The sequence below is a fragment of the Miniopterus schreibersii genome, assembly GCF_964146895.1.
Source record: "Miniopterus schreibersii genome assembly, chromosome: 1".
NCBI lineage: Eukaryota > Metazoa > Chordata > Mammalia > Chiroptera > Miniopteridae > Miniopterus > Miniopterus schreibersii.
In genome coordinates, this window is record NC_138101.1 from 66,612,854 (window position 1) to 66,636,327 (window position 23,474).

Genomic DNA, 23,474 nt, shown 5'->3' on the forward strand with positions numbered 1-23,474 from the left:
GATACAAGCAAAGCTGTCTTTAGTGATCAGAATCACCTTCTTCCTTTTACAACACGCCCTTCAGTCTTCTCAAATAGTGTGGCCGTTTTAGTTCTGTCTCTTCCTTTAGACTGTGAGCCCTTTGGGTGAATATTCAGGTTGGTGTCATTTTTTTTTTTTTTTAATATCTCCTTTTAATTGCCCCCAATAACCCCCATCACTGGTGCACAATCAACACTGTGGCTGCTCCGTTTGCCACCCACAGCTGCCAACAGACATTGCCTGTACTTATTAACTGTGTCAAATTTTTTTTTTTCCTTTCAGTAAATAAAGGCTTAGCTGTCACCACTCGGAGTTTTCCTCCTCCTAATTTTTTCCCTGAAGTTACCCTGAAAGAGAGGCCTTTAAAATGCGAAGGATTATGCTTAAATTGTGCAGTGTACTCAAGCTGGGGACTAATTAGAAGGTTTGGAAACCTCTTCAGGTGGCTGGGATCTGTAGTCGGACTAAAATACTGCTTTCCTAAATTGAGAACAGCTGGGGCCGTGTTGCCCGCAAGTATAAAGAGTCGGTGCTGGTGCTCTGGGCTGTGAAGAAGCCTTTGCTCTTTGGAGCCTCTGGAGCTTCGGCTAAAGGCACCCTTTTCTCACCGGGTTCGTGGTGGGTAAGTGCCCCGAGCTGGTCCTCTCGGTGCCAGTTTCTGTTATTTGCCAGAAATTGTGGGGCTGCATCAAAATGTTACTAATTTACCATGTCAGTTGTAGTAAATTACATTATCCTTCAAGAAACAAGTAGAGTTTGTTACCTCGATAAGACATAGCTAAGGCTTTGTGTGCCTAAGCTTTGTGTTATTTTGAAGGCTGTCAGCTTTCCTGGTGGATGGTGTGCCTCTCTATGTAAAAGGGTAAACTGAGGCAGTGTCATTTAGTTCTTGAATACATTCTGAAGAGTGGTCACTTAAAAAGATTCCAGGTTTTTTAATTATTTATTTAATCCTCACTTGAGGGTATTTTTACTGATTTGAGAGCGAGGGGAAGGGGGAAAGAGAGAGAGAGGAACAACAATGTGAGAGAGAAACATCAATTGGTTGCCTCTTGTACTCACGCTGACTGGGGATTGAACCCACAACCTAGGTATGTGCCCTGATCGGGAATATCGAATCCACAACCTTTTGGTGCATGGGACAACGCTTGAACCAACTGGGCCACCCGGCCAGGGCAAGATTCCAGAAAATAGAAAGTTGACTTTTTGACACACAGAGGGCAGCAATTTCTGTAAGGCTCGTGGAAAAGATGCAGCCTTAGGAAGGAGTGATGTGGTCTGGGGAGGTTCTAGCTGATTGTGACTTCATGGTTAGCAACAGGTAACAGTGCCTGATTTCTATTTAAAGAAATTTAAAAGGAATTGATTATTAAAATGTTCCTATTTATACTGACATCAGCTCAAAAAGAGAAGAATTCCAAGATAAAACAATTCAATATTTTCTAAATAAACTCATCTCAGCAGCTATGGCTATGTTCTGACGATATATTTATAAAGCAAATGGCTTTGGTATTTGTTTCCGTATTTTGATAATGTCTGTTTTGGATGGTTGACAGTTGGACAGGCATGATTTCTGAACGTGGTTTTGTTTTGTTTTCACAGGTGTCATAGTAAAATCTTTGGGGAAAAGAGAATTGGCCTGCTTCCCTGAAAGTGGTAGATGTGCAGGGGAGAGCTGCATGGGAGGACCAGTCATCCGGTGGCTACTTTCTACGTTTTACAGCAGGAAGCAGAGCCAGTTGAAGAGTCCATGTTGATCTTGGAAATAGAAGGATTTAAAAACATTTCTACAAAGAACTTTATCATCTCCTTTTTGATCTGAAGATTGGGGGACCATGGATATCATAGAGACAGCAAAACTTGAAGAACACATGGAAAATCAGACCACCGATCCGGCAAACACGTACACCAGGCCTGCCGAACCTGCCGAAGAGGAAGAAAAAAATGGCAACGGTAAACCCAAGAGCTTATCCAACGGGCTGCGGAAGGGCACCAAGAAGTACCCCGACTACATCCAGATCGCTATGCCCACCGACTCGAGGAGCAAGTTCCCCCTGGAGTGGTGGAAAACGGGCGTCGCGTTTGTGTACGCGCTTTTCAACCTCGTCTTGACCACCGTCATGATCACCGTGGTACACGAGAGGGTCCCTCCCAAGGAGCTCAGCCCTCCACTCCCAGACAAGTTTTTTGATTATATTGATCGGGTGAAATGGGCATTTTCTGTATCAGAAATAAATGGGATTATATTAGTTGGATTATGGATCACGCAGTGGCTGTTTCTGAGATACAAGTAAGTAGATCTAACACGGTTTTCTGGGGGGGAGGCGGAGAATGGGGTTGCCACTAGTTTGTATTTAAGTGAGTCGATGTGTACTTGGAACTGTCTTTTTTGGTTTCATCTCATAAATTCAGTCTTATCCAGGCATTTGATGAAAGGAAGCTATAGAAAGGTCTGCCATGTTGGATAAAGCCAGTCGCTGTTCAGTTAAGCATTTATGAAGCAGCTGTGCGGGAAAGTGACAGCGATATAGGAAAGAGCAGAAGTGCTGTGGTGGGTGACTCAGAGTTTGTGAATTTAAGGTGCAATTCCGACTTCCAGCAACTTGGTGCTATGGTATTTGCATGATAAATCGAGTCCTGGAGAGGAAATAATTCACTGCATCATGCTTGTGTTATTGCAGGCTCTTGACAGATGGGGCAAGGGGTGGGCTGGGAGCTTTTTTCTCCGTTACTCACAATGCGATGACTATATTAGTCTGTAGACCTTAGCCTGCATAGAGCTTTGCTTCTGTTCAGGAGTTCTCAAGTTTTCCATTTCTTTTCCTTTGGCCTTATTGGCAATCAAGTCAATACGAATCTGTTTCAGAAACTGAATTGAGAAGTGGGTCCACGCGGTTTCGGTTTTAGATTTCTAAAGTAAACGTACCCTACCATCTGGCTTCCACAGCACCACAAAGGAGCTCTTAGTTCGCTGGTTTCGGTCTCCCTGTTTGGGAGTAGCAGGAATCAGGAGGTACTAAGCCAGGTACTTTTGCTTTGAAGACACTTAAAAATAGGACATAGCTCTGAAGTGGTTGTTTTTGCCTTCCTGTTAATTCCATAAAAAATAAAGCCCCTCTACTTCCCTTCTCATCTTATTCATCATTTAGATATTTGTTCTTTACTAAGATTCTAGTAATTAAATAACTAAAATATGGGTTTGATCAAGACATTGGCCACAAACTGAGACTGTGGAAAATGCAATGTGTGCCGATTTATCCAGTGCAATTCAACAATCCAGAGTTCAGTAGGATTTCAATACTGATGCCACAAGATCACTTTTAGAAAAGGGAATTTATGCTATATTGTTCTTTCAATTGGTTGTTGCTTTGCGATTAGAAGAATTCAATCTCTCTTTGCCAGATAGCCCCCTACATGCAAGTTTGCAGTTTTGAAAACTTAGTCCACAAACAAGTCGTTCCTAAGTGTCTCTCTCAATGTTTCCTTAATACGTGTAAGTAAATTTTCTTTTACTTAGTAGAACTTTTTGCTGCTAAAGTTGTCAGTTATGGAATGCTTATGCTAAAGGTAAACTGTATTTGTTGAACTTTAGCACTTTTCTTTTTCTTTAATTTATCTTTATTGTTGAAGTATTAAACAATACTTCCCCCCCCATTGACCCCCTCTACCCCACTCCAGCATCCCCATCCCCCACCCCTCACCCCCCCACCCTCCACCCTCCACCCCACCCTCACCCAGGCCTTCACCCACCGTGCCTGGAATTGACACTGAATATAAGAGAGACTGCTTGGGCCAAAGATGTTGATAGCCAAGTTTTATTCACATATGTGTGAAAAGAAGTCTTCCAGCTTCCAACCTAAAGTACAATCTCAGTTTGCCTGAGTCTTCACCTGAGAGTTGCTGACTGCCTCTCCATTATTACCTGAGATTTTGCCATGTCAAAACGTGTGGTCATACAGCTGGCCACATATTTTAGTCATATCTACCACTTCCGTCACAACCCATCACCAAAAACTTGCTGGGGAAATCACACTAATTTCCCTTTTTATTTTGGAGGTAGAATTGGAGCTTTTATTTTAGGAACTAGTGGAGTAATTTTTATAACCTGTTTGAACATCCCAGCTGAATGAGAAATCCCCCCCCCCCCCCCCCCCCCCCCGTGTCTGTCTCTGTCTCCAAACCTCCTTCCCAGCTATGGGGATAAGTCATCGGTGGTAGCCCTTTTCCTAAACAAGGCTGCAGAGTGTATGTTTCATCTTAGTTTTCTCTACAGCTGGACTCAGAACACTGGAATGAACATAACTGCCTCATAATAATTCCTGCTTATCATTTCCCCTTGTCTAACACATGGAGCACAGTTCAGAACTCTTTAGGAGCCTGGGGTTGAATCAAAAAGTGAATTGTTTTTCACTTAACCAAATGGAGAGACTCAGCACTATCACTTGTCCCTTTTCAGTGCTAGAAAAGGCAGAGCCTGAATGGCAAGCCTTTGAAAGCAGAGCCTTGCAGTAAATCCATACTTTCAGCAGCTCATCAAGGTAGTGTTTCTATTTTGACCCCAGAAACCCTGGAATATTCTTAAAATAGCTACTGGAAATAGGCATCTAAAGTTATATTTGTACATGATTCTTTAAATGAGAAGTCGCAGCAGTTACCTGATACATTTCAGACCACAGTCTTGTAGAAAATTTAAAATATGCGCCCTGGCCCGTGTGACTATGTTGGCTGGAGCGCCGTCCTGTACACCAAAAGGTTGCTGGTTCAGTTCCTGGTCAGGGCACATACCTAGGTTGCAGGTTCCATCCCCAGTTGGGGCACGTGTGGGAGGCAACTGATCAATGTTTCTCTCTCACATCAATGTTTCTCTCTCTCCCTTCCCCTCTCTCGAAAATCAATAAACATCTAAAATCAATGTACTTGTGTGAGGATTAAAACATAAATACATACATTATTAAATAAATAATAAAAATATGCCATGTGCCTAAAACTGCCTGTTTGTCCAGTCTTTGACCACCAGTTTTGAAAGTTTGAGAGCTCCGTAAGTGGGACACCTGGAATAATACAGTTTGTGCTAGGGAAGTTACAGCTGGTAATTCTAGGGTCTTTATGGATCCCACCTGTCCATCTCTTAATCCCCAGAGCCCAGAGTTTGTAGACCCAGCCCCTAACTACACCTCGGAAGAGGAGCTGTCATCTTCAGCTGGAAGTGAGGGTGCTCAGAACCCTCGATGCCCATTCAGTACCCTTGAAGCAGCGGTGCAGACCGTGTGCTCGGGGTCAGCTGCTGGGAACCACTGCCTTAGACTGAGGACATCGGTGCTATCGGTCAGGGACTAATGTTAGTCAAGACAGCTATCTCCACCAAAACTATAAAGCTAAAAAGGGCTTGCGAGGTGGGTGGTTTTTTTGCCTTTTTTGTTCAAGATTGAATAAATTAAGGGTAAACTGATCAGTTTGAAACTCCACTATTAAATATTCTAAAATGCGTGAAGACCCTCTGAACAATTCTCTGAAAATCTGTAGTGTAGTCATAGACAAAATAGTCCATGCCCAGGTTGTCAAAATACTTTTGGATGGTCCCCAAATAAACCTTGCTTCTTATATAACAGGTTAAATGAGTTGTCCCATTTCCCTTTGTGTCCAATTAGGTGGCATCACCTGAGCTGATTAGTTAATTCCTCAGTGACTGTGGGTTGCTTATACCTTCGACGTGTTCTCAGGAGAAGGGTTTATTAATGCACCGAGTTGGCTGAAAACAGAGAGGCTCATTGAATTGTCTCGCAGAGTGTGGCTTTTTTAGGAGAGGCGGTTTTCTAGAACCCTCGTCCCCACAGACTCACTGCTGGGGGCCCAGCCCCCCTGGACTGATGACAGCATGTGCAGGCCGCAGGGACGGGGGGCTCAGACGTGCGCCGGGAACCCTGGTCTGCCGGTGCCACTCCGTGTTGGTTTTATCCTGCGAAACGCTCTTTATACAGCACTGGGAACAGAAACCACCAGTGACCTTGTCTTTCCCCATCTCCGTTGTGCCCTCAGGTCAATAGTGGGGCGCAGGTTCTTCTTCATCATCGGAACGTTGTACCTGTACCGCTGCATCACCATGTACGTCACCACGCTGCCGGTGCCCGGGATGCACTTCCAGTGCGCCCCGAAGGTAAGCGCTCTGCTGCCGCTCAGGGGAACCCGGGAAACGGTGTCCAACAGCTGCTCTCTTACGGTCTTCAGTACGCTTCCACGTGTCAACTGAAATCTAGCGTATTCTCTGTTTTTCTTTGGATTTGGGGGAAAGAAAATGTGTTCATAAAATGCATATCTTTGTGCATAAAAAAAATTCATTTTCTGCTAACTTAACGTTATTATTGGGAATTTGACTCTGCTGTTTTACCTTTACGTACTCACGTATGCGTTCATTCTACAAGTGCCCCGCCCCTGTTGTGTACCAGGCACTGTGGTCAGAGCAGTGACCAAAACAGTTCTTCTCCAAGAGCGTGCACTGTATAAGGGATGACGACTGGTAAGGAAATGTTTAACTTGTCACATGGTGATAATCCCGGCAGCTGTCAGGTGAATGGTAAAGCTGAGGAAGAGTGAGGACTATGGGGGTAGGTACTATTTTATAGAGAGGCCAGAAAGGCTGCTTAATGAGAAGGCATTTGAACAGAAATCAAGATGAGGGAGTGAGCCCTGTGGATGGGGAATAGCTGGCCAAGGAAATAGCTCAGTCACAGTGAGTTCAAGAGAGAGCAGGAGGCCAGTGCGGCTGGTAGAATTGTGTAGGTCTAGGTGCAGCCACAGATCCCATGGGGCCTTGTGGGCATTGTAGGAACTTGACCCGTGGTGGTGGCGAGTGAGAAAGAAGCGAGGGGTGGTTCGATTCTGGACACATTTTGAAGGTAGGGCCAACAGGATGTGCTAATAAATTGGGTATGGATTTAAGAGAAAGAAGTCAAGGATAACCCTGGTTTTTAGCAGTTGGAAAGAGAGTGGCTTTTTGCTGAGACAGTGTGAGATACTGAAAGTGTCTTCAGCAGGATTTACAGCTTCTCCAGGGAGAGTCATTTCTCAAGAGAGCTGTTGATCATCCCAGACCCTAGTGTACCCTGGTTTATAACAAAGGAAACTTACAAATCCTGTGCTGTCTGGACAAAGGAATGAAGTCTAACATATTTCACTGAACACTAAGCAGATGTCCCAGGTGGAAGGAAAATAGAGTTGTTGTGAAGAAGTCAGCAGTCTCCCTCCCCAAATATAGGTGTGGTTTGGAGAAGCTGTAATTTTCCAAAGCCATCAAAGCAGAAAGTGTCTGTGATGAAAACAGTGTACATATTGAATTTAAACATTGGCTGATTTTCTAGTGAAGCTAAATTAAGGCATGGGAGAAGTTCAGAAACATAATAAACACTTTCTAAGGGGTTATTGCAACGTGTTAAATGAAGAAATGGCCACAGAAAAAAAGGCAAGCCCATCCTAGTAATGGATGAGGTTTGCAGGGATGAAATGCTATGATTACAGAAAGAAAGCATCCTCCTCGGAGGAGCTGCAATTTTCAGAAGCCACATTAGTAAACATAGCCCTGGATAACCCAGCTACGAATACATTGGGAGCTCTGGTGGCATCCTTGCTAATCAGCTCCCACATTCCGTTGTCAGGACCTCTTCCTAAAGTCAGAGCAGGCTCTCGGTCCCCGACTCGTGACTCAGTGAAGCAAACACAGTCACTTTGTTCGAGGGAAGTGATCAGTGTGTTAGGAGTCAGGATTGCATTCTGAATGTGGTTCGCCTGCTGGCTTCGTGTGCTCCTTACATTTTGTGGTTATGAGGCTGTTAGATCATCTGGCTGTCCCCTTTGTTGCTGCCTCTATAGAACACCCTTCGTGGCTATAAGCAGACAGAACCGTGTATACTGAAACCACTCGCTATAGGAGGATGTCAGATCTAGTCACGGATGCCCAGCACAGCTTGCTCCTCACTGGATGTGGTCCCCACAGGAGCCATAAATGCCGTAGGTCCCTGGTGAAATCCGTGGCTTTCACAGTCTTCTAGCTTCCGTGTCCCTTATCTACCCACTGGCTTCCCTTAAGTCCTCTGCTTTGGATTTGCTTGAGACCACTAACGCAAGCTTTTCTTTTTCATTTTTATTATTGATTTTAGAGAGAGAGGAAGAGAGAGAAAAACAAACATCCATTTGTTGTTCCACTTGCTTATACAAATTCATTGGTTGATTCTTGTATGTGCCCTGACCAGGGATTGAACCCGCAACCTTGGCATATGGGGACGATGCTTTAACCAACCAAGCTACCCTGCCAGGGCCCCATCAACCCAAGCTTTTGTTTGCAGTCACCAAATCTGTGTTCTGAAAGGTGTGTTTAAATAAATTGCACATGAAATTATATAGCTTTTTAAACCCACTTGGCCATATACAAGAATGTCGGGCTGGCATAGATACAGTCCCTGAGAAAGTTTCCCTGACCCCCTGGCCATAGATCCCAAGACTCCTCCTCTTAATTGAAGGGACAGTGTGGGCAGTAAGGTTTCTGGTTTGGCAGGAGTCAGGTTGGGCTTTCTTGAGCCTTATTTATTTTTGTGGAGATTGGTGTGTGATGGTCAGTTTGAGGAGCCCTTAAGAACACTGAGCCCTGTCTGCTTTGGCTATTATGACTGGTGCTTCTCTTAGCATCTCCTCTTAGCTCTCTGCATCTTCAGTTCTGTATCCAGTAATGGCATAGAATGGTGTTTGAAAAATGAGGAAATAAATACGAACTGGGGTCTTAAGTGGTGTGTGATAGGGGGTTCCAGTGAACTAGAATAGAACTAGAAAACAATCCAGTATTCCCAACTCTATGCCCTCATGGCTATTTCCCTGTATTCTTTGTACCCATCCTCCCTCCTTCTTTTTTTTTTTTTGAACTTCTGTTTAGCATTTACACTGGGCATGATCTGACATCTTAGGGCAGCAGTGACAAGATAGAGGGATTAAGAATTGAGAGAAGACCGAGCAAAAAGAGAGAATCCTTTCTCTGTTCTGTATATTGAAGCAGATGCTCTCAGAGACCCCATTCACCAGCACGGCTAAAAGAAAGAGGGGAGAAGAGAAAGTGTCTGGCTTATTTTAGCTCCTAGTTTGTGTGATGCCTTTGGATCCCTCTAGCTCCAAGTAAAGGGACTGGTGGCCCTATGTGTTTCTGCCCTTAGAAAATGAGAGTATTGAGTTGGGATGAGTGAGTGGGTAAAAAAAAATATTATGGTTTGGAAATAAAGAATAAGGAGTCCTTTTAAACTGGGAACACAGTGGTTGGTCAGAGCGCATGTACCTTCCTATTTGATCTCAGTGTTGACAGTTGTTTGTACCAACCGCGTGGCGGATTCCTGAAGGGCTGTGGTTCATCTGGTGGAGCGCTTGGCTGGATCCCGTCCTCACACGGGGCGCAGCCCCTTGTTGCATGTGGTTGGCAGCGCGTCTTCCCCGAGCTGCACCTGAAACAGTCCTGCAGCTGTCAGCCGTCCTGACCTTCCTCGGGTGCAGACCCTCTACTGCCTCCTAGAGCCTGTCTCTTCAGGGCAGGCCACCTATGATTTGGCCTGTTTGCTTGAAGGACTGTCAACTCTTGATAAAAAATACACAAGTTCTCTTGGTTTTTGTTATCTGGGCTTGCCCTAAGCAAGCTTTTGAAAAAGGTTAAGTTTCTTCAAAACCTCCCGTTTCTCAGCCTGCCCTGTAATCCTGGTTTACGTCTTTTTCTGTTGGAGAGCCTGTTCTCAGCTGCTAATCAGTGGTGGTATGTTTGCTTTTCACAAGGGTCACCTGAACCCCGGAAAGCTTTCCAGATCCATAAGACTGATATTAATCAGGAAGGTTTAGGTACCCCGTTGTGGATGTTTTAGGCAAGGACTCCTGCCCCAGTTCCTTATTGTACTGGACTGGATGGATTTCCACGTGCTTTGGAGGCTGCCTTAATTTCTCTCCGTCCGCCTAAGCTTGTCTGACCCTCCTTCAGCACCGTGCATCCACCTGGACCAGACATCCCTGTCTTTACCGGTAAACAGCGGAACCCCTGTCATGGTGAGCTGGCCGTGCTGTGTGGGCAGCTGCCCAGAGGGTCAGTGTTGAGTATGAAGGGCCACATGTCATTCAGCTGTCCCCTGGCCCCCAGTAAGAGTCATTAATGCTCTATCTATAATTCTCTTCTCATGTGTTCTGTTACTCAGTCTGAGTCTCAGCCTTTAATTTTCTCAGCATAATCAGTTTATTTGAGATGGGTCTTAAATGCTCCATCCGGCCTCCCAACATGTCAGTATTCCAGTTTTCCGCACCCACCACATTGACCAACTCAGCCCACTCCTCCTTCTTGGAGGCTTCATTTTAATGGGATATGAACCTGACTATTGCCTCAGTCTCCTGCCCAGCCCATCGTTGTTTCCCATGTCATCATGGTGGCTTCTAGTGGCTCCTGCAGCCTTGTCTAAGGGAGCTTTTCCCTGACCCCCTGCCATTGAACACAGGTTATTTCTTTGGGCAGTGTGTTTCCTGATCAGAGCTACTCATTCTTTTCAAACCTATTTAAAGTCTTTAACGTGTCGCAGCTTCCCTTTTTAACCTGTGTTTGACCGAATGTTAACAGAGCTGTGTGCATGCTCAGGCCGCGTGCTTAACACCAGGTACGAGTACACTTGCCATGTTAGTAAGGTGCTGTGCAGCTGAATCAGATATTAGCCATCGAAACCCTGACTCCCCCCCACAAAGAGGAAAGTAGCTTTGATCTTTTGTAGTACGTAGTTGTGGTGAGGTCATTGGTTATTAATATTTTTAAAAGCTTTGCCCAAGGACACAGTATCACCAAAACATATTTTTAGTAATGCATTGAATAATTTAAAACGTGTCACTAAAACTGGCCAATACCATGAATAAAACCCAGTTTGGGGAGCTTCCTCCTGGGATTCTTTTTGACTTTTTAAGTTAAAAATCACAACCTGGTGACCTTTCTAAGTATCACACAAATTAGGCTGAAACACGATTTTATCAGCTTGTAAATCTTTTCCCTGATCTTCTTGTGTCATTCAGCTCAACGGAGACTCTCAGGCAAAAGTGAAGCGGATCCTGCGGTTGATTTCCGGTGGAGGATTGTCCATAACTGGATCGCACATCTTGTGTGGAGACTTCCTCTTCAGCGGCCACACGGTTGTGCTGACGCTTACTTACTTGTTCATCAAAGAATGTAAGTAACTCGCCCGCTTGACGGACTGATTAGTGGAGGGATCCCCAGGCCCTTAAACCAATGGGAGCCCTTATTCTATGGGAATTGATAGCTCTGTGTGTGTGGGTGAGAGAGAGAGAGAAAGAGAAATTAGATAGATGATAGATATAGTTTTCAATCACTTCAGCGTCATATGTGATTTAAACACGGAAGGCTTATTAAAACATGGCCCTGGCTTCTCTCTAACATTTAGCATGCCTCCAAAAGGTCTCCCTCCTTGGTTAGTACTTCTCAAGGTAAGAAAAACTTTTTAATGATGGAACCAAGGAGAACAATTGTTTATTGCAAAAAGAACCAGTGCTAAGGCCAAACGTAAATTACTTTTGAGGGAAACTTCCATTGTGTATGAAACTTCCATCATTCCAAATAATTTACTGTTTTTCCCTTTTTAAAACATTTCCTTGTCCTGCCTTACTCTAACTTCATCACTTCCAGCTGACTTCTGTGGTTTAATAGGCATCTTCATGGAACATTTTGCCAATCCCGGTCTTTTTCTTTGTAAGAAGCAATGTGGAGGCCAGAATGAAGTGTCTTTCCTAATTTAAACACTGAACCCCCGTTGTACAAATGCTTGTGCATCTCAGCAGCTTCAGTGGCTGGAATGGTGTCTTGTTTACTGTGGGCTGTATTTGGTTTTCCCTGCCTGCTGATCCCATTCTTGTAGATTTCTGAGGCATTGTATATTCAGGCCCATTATCTCAAAATCCTTGTGAAATCGTGATGCTTCCCTTCATTTTTACAAAGCTCTGGTCAGTGACACCGTCATCTCTACTTCCAAGACACCCCATGCCCGTGTTTTTCAGAAGTTTCTCTCAGTTCTCTTCACTTACCATAATGTAGAGGAGGAGGTCCTCTGCAGAGACCAGCAGAGGGCAGCCTACGCCTCTGCCCTCCTTCCTGTTCCCCCAGGTCTTGGCCTGTCGGTAATCCAGACAGGTGTGGCTTCATTTAACGGCCGTGTGGACATCAGGGTTTATCTTCCAATCAGAAGTGAACTCTTGCCCCATAGGTTGCCTAGAGTGTTAGGTTTAAGTTCTGCGTTATGGGCAATATGACACTGTTGAGATTCTCTGCAGTAGATGGCTTTGTTGTTGTTGTTGAGAATTGTGTAGCTTCTGAATTCTTTCCTTTGTAAATGCTACATGTGAACTCAGAGCAGGGAGAGTAGCGGGTTAAGTGTGTGGCCTTCGTCACACTTGACTGTAAGGTGGATGGCCTCCTGCACCTGTCACTGTGTTCCCTGGGTGGGAGGAGCCCAGGGCTGTCCCCACACCAATAGCAGAAGATAGTCTCTTCCTTACATTTTAGTCACTACATTTCTAATACTTAGCTATTGGTTCTGGGAGGCAGGTGGAGTGCCTTGTGTTGTATGTGCCCCTAGCTTTTGCCGGGAAAACGTCCATCTGTCTGTATGTAAGATCAATCATTTTTCAGGCGAGAGGGGCATTTGAATTAAAAGATCTTCTCTCTAATCTGAGGATCAGAAAAAGCTTCTGGAACATGAGGATGAGGGTAGGGAGGAGTTGCATGTTAAGAGTTAAGCCACTGTGGATTGAAAACCATAAAGAAATGAAGAGAAAACACTCCCAGGAACCAAGAGCAAGTTTTATGAAATAACTGAAGAGCGCAAGATGTTAACAGCAGCAGGTAGACATAACAGTTCTCTGTGCCAGGCACTCTTCTCACATCTTGCTGTAGATTAACTCAATCCTGCAAACACCCCATAAGGAAGCACTGTTTTTCCTCATTTTTCTAAGAGGAAACTTAAGCATAAAGTGAGTGATGTACCTGTGGTCTGCAGTTAGTGATTGGAGGATGGGGGATGCATTCAAACTCGAGCAGGCTGACTCCAGAGACTACACTGTTAATTTCTTAGCTCTGTTTAGAATTTTTGGGAGCCCAAGTTGTCTGATTTTATAGAATTACTAAGGAATAGTCTGGGTATATTGTTCATTATTGGTTTTTCTTTTACCTCAGAACAATAGCAGGGCAACTTATGATAATTCTTATACCTTAATGAAGGCTGTGCAGTATGTGGAGACATTTTCTTCCCAAGATCTGATTTTGGCTTGAGGTTTCTGTTCATTTGTTTTTGAGAGAGAGGAGGGGGCGGGGAGAGAGAGAGAAACATTGATTTATTGTTCCACTTATTTTTATTTTATTTTTATTTTTTTAATCCTCACCTGAGGATATTTTTTCCATTGCTTTTGAGAGAGAGTGGAAGGAAGAGAGAGAGAGAGAGAGAGACATCGATTGGTTGCCTCCTGCATGTGCCCTGAACAGGGCCGGGCATGGAGCCTGAAATCAAGGTACCTGCCCTTGACCAGAATCGAACCTGGGACCCTTTAGTCTGTAGGCTGATGGTCTAACCACTGAGCAAACCTTGCTAGGGCTGTTGTTCCACTTATTGTTGCATTCATTGGTTGATTCTTGTATGTGCCCTGACTGGGAATCAAACCTGCAACTTTGGCATATGGGGACGACGCTCTAACCAGCTGAGCTACGCAGCCAGGGCTGGCTTGAGGTTTTTAAAATTGTGTAAGTTTACATACAGCAAAGAAAGAATTACATTCTGCTTTTTCCAGTCTTTGATGGGAAGTAAAATGGCAAATCTGTTACCTTAATACAACTCAACCTTTAAGCCAGTTCTCCACATAAACAGGCTGCTCCATGTTTATGCCCATTTCCTATGCAATTAGGAAACACAATCACTTTCCAAATTACACCATTGTTACTGTTCTGAGCAAGCGGTGGTTCCAGTGGTTTCCTTGAAGAGTCTGCTCCTAGAATTAGATGAGTCGTTTATATATATTTTTGCTTTCCTGCCTTTTGATCAGTTTGGACTCTCCTTGTTTGCCCCGTTGTCATGAGTGGATTTGAGTTTAGTCATGAGAGCAGATGAAAACGTGGGACCGGGACCATTTTGAGGTAAACAGCAGAGGGCTTCACATAGCTGTGCAGATATTATCATTGGGGCCCAGGTTCCCTATAAAATCAGCCTAGCTCCTAGTACCATATGTCCTGCCAGTCAAGAAAACATTTGTTTTTCCCCCTTGCTACCACACAAAGTCCATTGTCTCTATTACTAGTGACAACTGGACTGGGATCCCACACAGACAGTGGAGTTATTAATATTTGTGTCATCAGCTTTTAGTTTGATGTTATCTCTCTGGGTACCGTGGAGAGCAGAGGGGATCGCCATCTAGCCGTTTCTGTTTCACAGTAGTTTACATTAAATCCGTTCTTTGGGTCAGCCAGCGTTCTCATTTAGTAAGCAGTTGGTCTGACGGTGGCAGCGTGACCGAGACTGTGTTTTAGGGAAGAGCAGTGCCGGGGTTCCCAGCTACCTTAAAACCTCATTGTCACTTTCATGGGAAGTGAAATGACCACCGGGCCACCTCCTTACTCGTTGACCACTTTGGCTTTGCCTCTTTTGGATAAACAGCTACAAAGTAGTTCTGGTTGACTAGCCACTTTGAACTTTCAAGGTGAATGCCAGGAGGTAATAAGCAAAGGAAGCAGGTGTGAGATTCTAGGGAGGGCTGAGTGCTGTGGTTCTGGGGAGTGTGTGTTTAGCGACATCTCCAGATTTCTCAGTGTTGGGCTCAGAATGTTAAAGATTAAACAAACCAGAAGAGTTATGGGGACTGGCTCTGCCCCCTGCCTGCCTCCCCACTATAAGAGCAAGGCCTCTCCCAGCTTTAAAACTCTCAGACCATGTGAGTTATCTGCCAGGACTTAGAGGCAGGATAGACCAAATGAGAAGTACTGAGTTGCACATTCAGAATTAGAAAATCATACTTTCACATGCAAATACTTAAGACCAAAAGAGCAACAGCCATTTTACCCAAAAAAAAAATATTTTTATTTGAATGATACCTGATTTGGTATTTTGTCTGAAGTTGTGGAAACGGAGCCTTCGGCATTTCAACCAGTCTTCCACACTTGAAAGTAAATGTCACTATAAGTGTAAACAGAAATATCAAATAAATTTCAGTTTATTAGATTATTAACTTTGTGAGCTAACAAAGTTTTAAAATAGATAAAGTTATTAAAGAAAAAAAGAGAAGTTAATAGAAATGGGCTGTGCTCCATGTATGTGTCATTAGCACAGTGGGAAGGCAGTGGGGTGCGGTCATTGTCTAACCTGGGGACTGCTCTCCTCTGGCTCACCACGGTGGTGAACTTCTAGGGGCCTCATAAGAAGGCTGAAATCCAGCAGTGAATGGGCAAGACTCCTGAGCTTTGCCTAGGGCGTGCTTTATAGCTGCTGTTGGCAGTCACAGTATAAGATTGCTAGCCACATGCATTTTCCTCCCTGTGGAGAAATTTAAGCTTCTATAAGACCTGAAATTATTACTCCTGCTTTCTCATATTTACCCCCATGTTCATTGACAACTACCTTTTCCTTTGGCCCCCCTACTGTTTCTTTCCAGTGGGATTCCTTATGTGAGTCAATCCAGCCAACCTAGTAAGATACAATTCTGTTTGCTTCCTTATTAAACAGCTTAGCAGTTGGGCAAGACCTGGAGTTTCCAGTGTTACCAGCTTCCCCAGGAAATGACTGGTAGACCTGCTACCAGTGGTACCCCCTTCTTCCTACCTGAGCAAGTCCTAGCCTATTAACAGCTGCTCATTTTGGGTTATTTTCTCCTTCCGGAGACTTGTTGACCTTAGATTATTCTAATTAAGGCCATTAGCATAGACCAATCATTAAGTCCCTCCCTGGGAATCTTATTAACTCCCCAGCATTTCTCCTGTGCAGATTCTCCCCGTCACTTCTGGTGGTATCACTTAGTCTGCTGGCTGCTGAGCGCCGCTGGGATCATCTGCATCCTCGTAGCTCACGAGCACTACACTGTCGACGTCATCGTGGCCTATTACATCACCACGCGGCTGTTTTGGTGGTACCACTCTATGGCCAATGAGAAGGTGAGCGCAGCGAAATTATCCTTGGATAATGTCTTTAAATGCAGTGGGGCCCTTTTCATACAGTGTGGGTTTTGGTGGCCTAACCTGAATAACTGCTGTTGCTGCCCAAGTATGTGGTTAGGTCAGTTCACTTCTTAAACTTATATCCATTATTGCTTCTTAAAATAATGTCACAAATGTGACATTTAAGGATAAAAACGGTGTGTGATTATAGAGCAGGTGCTGTACTAATCCAACTAGTTTATACAAGAATTAAAGCAGTGCATATACTAAATTAAAATGTAAAGGCCTTCTCTGTAGAGCGCTGTGGTGCAGCTAGGTGAGAGACTCCCTGCCTCCAGGGGGCCTAGTTTTGAGAACAAGATGGCAACTATTTTTGAAAGGCAAAATAAGTCCCTTATGAATAACTGGATTTAGCACATGTTTTGGTGATGCTGTGCTCTCTGGCTTCCCTTATTCTTATTTCATCCTGTTTCCAGGTGAACTTTTCTTCTTCTCCCACCCATCCTGAAAGAGCTGGCTCAAATGCCACCTCTTCTGGGAAGCCTTCCCAAACTACTCCCTGCCTCCAGTCCCGAGATGGCATCCCCCCCACCCCGCTTCCCTGTGCTTTCCTAGCCTTGGTGTGTCCTGGGTGACATAGTCTGTGTGCCACGACTTACTTACCTTGGGGTAGTCCCGCCGTATTGTCTGATGCATACAGTGTTTGAAAAATTTGGGAGAGATTGGAACGTGTCCTTCCCAAAGGATCTAAGTCCAGTTCTCGTTCCATAGTGTCCACTAATAAATGCCCTTTCTGTGGATTTGTCCCGTAGCTCAGTTTCCTGTTTTGTAGTCTCCTATGTCCATCTTCCATTTAGTTGTCTGCTGACACCACGGAAACAAAATTTTCAACTTTCGTCTTATGCTCAACCTCGTGAGCTCCCCTTCCTCTTCCCTGACCGACAGATCTGACCGCTCCTACTTCCTGAAAGTGGCTTCTCTTGGGTGACTGCCACATGCATTCCCAAGTCTCCACTGTCACTGGAAGTGCAGGCAGCCAGGCAGGCTGGCATAAGCCACAGAGGGAAGGAGGGGACCGGGAGGCAGTGGGACCAGGTTGCATCAGAGTCAGGGAAGAGGCCTGTGATCCGGAATTTGCCGCCTCCCTGCTGAGTTACAAAGCAAGTGACAGTTTAATTAATGGGGGGGAAAAATCAGGATGCAAGTCATGAAAAATATGTCTCATTTTACTTCCCCCCGCCTTTTACAGAACCTGAAGGTCTCTTCACAGACTAATTTCTTGTCTCGTGCCTGGTGGTTCCCCATCTTTTATTTTTTTGAGAAAAACGTACAAGGCTCCGTCCCTTGCTGCTTCTCCTGGCCACTGTCCTGGCCGCCCGGCTGCTTTAAGTCATCCTGCAAGAAGTATTCCCGGGTCCAGAAGACAGGGGAGGACAACGAGAAGTCTACCTGAGGAGCGAGACAAAGGCATCGGCTCTTAGACCAAAAGAGGTGGCGCTGTAACCAAAGGTATAGTTTTGTTTTGTTTATTTTAGGAGAACTGACTGGTGAATGAAGAAGTGGACCAAATTTTGTGTAAATGATTAGAAAGGTGAAGAAAGTGTTGCCCTTTGCCTGGTTTTTTACTCATCCTGAGAAAGTTACCTTCTCCTGGCTCTTCATACACGGTGACAAGCCCTCCACCTGGGACTTTACAGATGAGCTTGTTAAAGAGGTGCCAAAGGACGCGTTCCTCCTTTCCTTAGTCTTTCCCCACTAAAGAATTTTTTCAGGACTTTTTTTCCCCTCCAAGGTCAGAAGAATTTTGTCAGTGTTTTAAATAAACTATCTGGACAGATAACAACTGCTGTGTAAATAGAATAACCTAATGTTGAGAGTGGATTTGAGCATTAGGCCTATGAGTGAGGGGGAGATCCAGGGGTTGTGAGTAAACTTGGGGTGAACTTATTTCTACCCTATCAGGGGGAAGGTCGGGGGTAGGTCTGCGAATATGTACTGCTGCTACCACCCAATGTACTGTGTGTCACTTTGACTTTATTTTTTTAAACTGATAATTTTATTTAAAACATTAAAGAAACGTGATCTAAGTAAATATGGAAATATTTGACACACCCCACAGATTTTACTTGTGTGTAAATATTTGATTTTAAGATCTCCATGACAGATGCACAGGAAACGTGGGGCTGTTTCCGCTCACAGTGGTCTTTGTTTGCACACTTGCCTGCTGTCTGCCTAGGACATTTGCACCTGGCAGCCCCAGGGCACCGGCTGCTGAGCACGGGCTGGAAACTCCCGTGAACTGATGCTCGTGCCACTTGCCACGCGGGGAACAAGCCTGCGTTCCTGTCCCAGGTCTCGCCCTGGGTGAGGTCTGTTTCAGAGCTGCTCATTGGAACTCAGAAATACCGTTGGTCACATTTTACTGAAAACCCATTTCCAGTTACATTCTTGCGTTATGGGAAAACCAAGATGAAGTCTAAAAGCTTATTGCATCCTTGCCTTTTTGCAAGAGGCTCAGCTTCTTATAAAAGGAGTGTTTATAGGAAGGACTAAGGAGACATACCGCAATGGAGTCGTTTTACTTTGACCCTGAAATTACACCACGGTGCTGCACTATAACCTACTGTTGGAATCAGGGTGTTAGGCAGTTACACTAATCTATAAAGGGGGCTCGTTGTTTATAAAGTTCTTTCAGGTGGTGCAAAATGGATGGACTTGATCTGATTTGATGCTGTCAGACTTAGTGCATTGTTTAACGCTGTTGGGTCTTGTGGATAATTCTTAATTTCTTACAATTTCTAGTAACTTTAGAAAAAGACCTAAGGTTACAAAATCATCAACACAGAGAGCAGAGGGCCAGCTGGGGTAGAAAGAGGCAGTTACATTTATATCAAAGGTAAAAATTTCCCTCCACTTAGAATGAAAAATTAACCAAAAAACCCTGAATTCGTCATTATGGCCTAGTCAGCCCTGTCTGGATATACAGAATTGGCCTTTAAATTGCATGAGAGAAGTGCAGTACAAACTTAGATGTGTTCGGAAGGGTCATCATCCTTTGGTGCTAGAATTTTGTGTTTCCAGTGTAGCTTTTGCTCTGTGAAACAGAAGAATCACCAACGGAAACAAAGTAGAATTCAACTCCAGGAAGGATTCTCTAATCTGGCTATTTAAAACAAGAAACAAAACCATAAACCTTCTTGGCAGGTTTTGAAATGCAAGTAGTTTTCCTGGTATTTATTACTAAACCAATAAGAAACATATCTATACCTTACCTGGTGTGGTTAGCCATAATTCTACATGATTTTCTCTTACTAAATATTGATACTTGTGATAGAACAAGGTGTTCTGCCTGAAAATGCTGATTTTGGGTTCCTGTTGTCCATTTGTGAGGAAAAGTGTCTGACACCGAAGCCTGGGTTTTGCTCTCCCAGCACAGGTATATTGAGCTCCAATTTAAATAAGACAACCTGGTATACCTTGGAGCCTTATTCCGCTACATCTTAGATAGCCCACTTTTTGTCGAACTAAATTAGGAAGTGTATTTAAGCTTTTCAAATCCTGGTGAGTTGATTATTGGAGACCCTTGAAACAGTTAAACCTTGCATTTTAGTCAAGTAACTAGTTTCTTCTTCTTTTTTTTTTAATAATGCCATCATCTTTTAAAGAAGCTTTAAAAACATCTCTGACCCCACATGTGGACACTGCTGCTCTCATAGATGCCCTGGAAGCATGTGGTAGCAAAATAAGGTAGAGGCGGAAATACCAAAGTTTCAAGAGAAATAGTGAATCTCATTTACATTTAGTTTGAAAGCAAACTTGAGGTTTGACCCAACATGCCACTTTGGAATATAAAACATGAACAATTACTAGACTTTTTGTGGTGATCATTTCGCAGTGTATAGAAATAGCGAATCATTGTTGTACACCTGAAACTGGGTCGATTGTATCTCAATTTTAAAAAATTTCGATCTTACCTTTGGAGATACATTTTTGGAGCTCCTTTTCCTTGCTAATCAAGATACATCCTATAGATTATTCTTGTTTTTTTGAACTAGTACTCTGAAGCTTTTCCTATAATTTAGTCCTCTGTGCAGTATCTATAACATATAATTCCTCAAAGTTATACCATTTTTCTAAATTCTTTGAAATGGAAATTAATTCCTTTCAGATTCTATTTTTTGAGCTCCTCCACTATTCTGAAAATAAAGCATTCTTCCCCGATTCCACTGGAAGTAATTTTGAATTTGTTATTTAATTTGCTGGCATCTTGGGAAACAAGGTTTGCTATGGAAGGAAGGCTGTTGTCTTGAGTGAGGGCGAGTCTCTGGTTTAAGGATGACGCTGCATCACATTCTTTGCTGTGTACCAGCACCCCCTTGTGGAAATATATGATTTGGAACACAAACTTGCCACTTTTTAAAGTGTACTTTCAAGTTTTTAAAAGACATGTTTGGGGGGTTCCCCCCTCAATAATCTGAAAGCATAATGCAAAAAGAATTATTTTAAAGGTATTTTAAACCTTTCCCAAAGGGAAAATGTACTTTAGATCACAGGGAGTTGCAATTCTAATCTTGTATTCATTTGATCAAGAAAACTTGCAGACCATTTTTACCTCTCACCATCACAATCGTTAATGTCTCCCTTTATAACTACCAACACTGTTTACTTTGAAACACCAGGTTGGCTGCCTTTCTTTTTCTTTTTTACATGCTATATAATTCATGGTTTCTTTTTTTATTGAAAGTTCACATATTGTTCCTTAAATATTTTGAACATTTTTTTTAAATTCTTTTTTATTGTTAATTTTGTTTTGCACTGTAAAACTGATTAAAAATTTAAGCCGGTCTTAATACACTTCTGTATTATAAGGAAGTGTAAGAAGGAATTTCTTAATAAATGTGTTTCCATGTTTAAATCAAGCATATTGAAAGTAATATGCCATGTGTTGAAGGCTTTTCTATTTGTATAAAGATTCATGGTATTTTTTTTTTTTTTTATGTCATTGTGTTGCAATAATTTAACTCATTTGACTTGCTAAAAATATTTTGTCTATTAAGAAGTGCTCTTGACTTCAGTACCCAAACACTGAAAATCGTGTCTAAGGTACCCAAAGAGAAGTTTTTATACAGATACATACCTTATGAGTTATGGTTTATTTTATTATTCATTAATCTATGCTGTGTTTTAAATGAATCATGAATAAGAATAGTTCTTTATTCTATCATTTAAAATTGTCCTTTAAAAGAATAAGAAGCTATAAATATTAGCTAATCTAGTTGCCAAGTTGGGATTCATTATTTAATTTACCTCCTATGCAATGATTAATGCTGCAAAATGTATGGTTATGTTATTATAGTATATTCACAAAAGAAATATCACAAGGTTTGAGAGGTGGCCTATTGCATTCTTTCGGAAATTTACTGTATGTTTCAATGTGTTAAGTGCCTTGTTGTAAAGTAAAATTTTAAGCCTAGAATGCATTATTTTCCTGACATATATTTTTCATTATGATATATACTGTATGTTATTGTAATAGTTTTATTAAATGCTTATGTTTTAATCAAATATGTGAATTTCAGAAGCTCTTTTCTCCTACCCATAAGTACCTTAATCATTGGTCTATCATGTGGGATTTGAATTCAGGATCTTTTTTTTAAGAGAGGAAATTATCTTTGTTTAGAAGTATGTTTTCCATGCTTGTGCTTTTGTGTTTGTAAAAAACATTTCAGGAGGAATTTAGGAGTGTAACTATAGTTTGTACTTCAAAATGTTGTTTTACATTTACATTTTAAGTGCCTAATTGTTAGTTAAAACTAATTTATGTTTTTATTCTAAAGAGAATATATGTACTTGGTTTCTAATCTCTTTGGCTTTGCTTTAAAAAAAAGCAAGAGCCTCTACTTTGTATTTACCCAATAAACCACCGTGACATCAACAGTTTTTTCAAAATCAGTACTACTGTTTCTTTCAATTTTAAAAAATGGTTTTCTTTAAAGATTTAAAAAATTTATTTAGTCTTAAACACTTATTAAAACCACAAGTGGGTTATTTTTTTCAAGCACTATTTTTAAAATAAGTTGATAACCTTCAATTAATGGGACTGTAAACAAACTGAGTGTTATTTTTCCTGCCCTTGGATTTAAGGTGAAAAAGATAACTCAGTCCTGGCCCGGTGGCTCCGTAGCTTGGAGTGGTGTTCCGTGTTCCGTGCACCAAAAGGCTGCAGGGTTAGGTGCCTGGTCAGGGCGTGGAGGGGAGGCAGCCGCTGGATGCTTTTTTCTCTTTCTGTTCCTCTCTCTAAAAATCAATAAACATATCCTCAGGTGAGGATTGAAAATAATAATTCATAACAACATAAGGTTATTTATGGAGAAGGAAAAAAGTCAGTTACATGCTCCATGATTCGGCTGTTCATTGTTCACAAGGAGACAAAAATCATGAATTCTTCAGAAAGAGTCCTTTCTGTCAGTCTGAAAGAAATGTCATCTTCGCCCTTCACAAAGAGGGCACCAGGGTAATGTCCTCAGCTAACCCTTGACAGGATAGCTGTTGCAACAGTAGATTGCAGTGACTTGCGTTGGACTCCCTGATGAAAAATGAAGGCGTGGCCCCCAAAGACAAATTTAGTAAAAGCAGTTTAGTAGAATAAGGGGCCGAGGATAAGATATATAAGGTTCAAAAGTTAAGTTGTTGGTTATTACTTTGGATTATCAGGAAATGAAAGAGTATAGATCAGAAGAGCCTTTTTGCCACCTCCACCCAGGCCTCGGATGAAAAGCTCGTCGCGATGATGGTCCCATCCTGTCTGAGACATTAGCATGCTGATTTTGCTGGCCCTTAGCCAGAGAGCACCCTACAAGGAGCTGATGTGATGCAGCACATACCTTGACACCTAACATTGCATTTTTGTCTAATATACAAGAATGGCACGGGCATGATACTAGATTCCTTGCTGATGGAAGTTAGAATAGCAGTGGCTTATGCCTGGTGTCTGCAGGATGCACATTTACTTCACACGTGGCCCGTGCGATGAGGCTGAGCAGTTTGCAGTTTCTGTGCTTGACCTACATTCTTTAATCTTCACAAAGCCCCGCAACGCAGGCAGAGAAAGAAGTGGTGAACCCATTTTATGAGATGAAAGAGTTCGTGGTGTCAGAGCTTGGAACCTGAGCTTGTTTTCTGTTTGGCGGCCTCCCTGTCATAATTACTGGGGTTACCACCCCAGTTTGTTAAAGGCGTTTGCTTGTTAGGGGAGTTGATTCCCTTT

At 42.9% G+C, this 23,474-nt stretch overlaps 2 protein-coding genes across 5 annotated transcripts in view; one reads left to right on the top strand and one right to left on the bottom strand.

Moving 5' to 3' along the window:
• The window catches only part of SGMS2 (sphingomyelin synthase 2), an 81,811-nt gene extending 60,046 nt beyond the window's left edge, over positions 1–21,765 (top strand). For both annotated transcript variants that reach the window (XM_081151226.1, XM_081151227.1), the window contains exons 3-7: positions 1,624–2,311; positions 6,058–6,175; positions 11,080–11,233; positions 16,038–16,204; positions 17,457–21,765. In XM_081151226.1, coding sequence (XP_081007352.1) covers positions 1,857–2,311; positions 6,058–6,175; positions 11,080–11,233; positions 16,038–16,204; positions 17,457–17,660 — 1,098 coding nt within the window. In that variant the 5' untranslated portion in view covers positions 1,624–1,856 and the 3' untranslated portion in view covers positions 17,661–21,765. The remainder of the gene's footprint in view (positions 1–1,623; positions 2,312–6,057; positions 6,176–11,079; positions 11,234–16,037; positions 16,205–17,456) is intronic.
• The window catches only part of LOC308563795 (uncharacterized protein), an 87,793-nt gene that overhangs the window by 6,518 nt on the left and 57,801 nt on the right, over positions 1–23,474 (bottom strand). Inside the window, exons 3-5 of one of the 3 annotated variants that reach the window (XM_081151252.1) lie at positions 17,539–17,656; positions 16,871–17,352; positions 15,152–15,233 (exon numbers count right to left, since the gene is read on the bottom strand). In XM_081151252.1, coding sequence (XP_081007378.1) covers positions 15,152–15,233; positions 16,871–17,060 — 272 coding nt within the window. In that variant the 5' untranslated portion in view covers positions 17,061–17,352; positions 17,539–17,656. Of the gene's footprint in view, positions 1–15,117; positions 15,234–16,870; positions 17,657–23,474 lie in introns of those variants that run through there. The other 2 variants (XR_013999845.1, XM_081151251.1) reach the window with 2 other exon arrangements.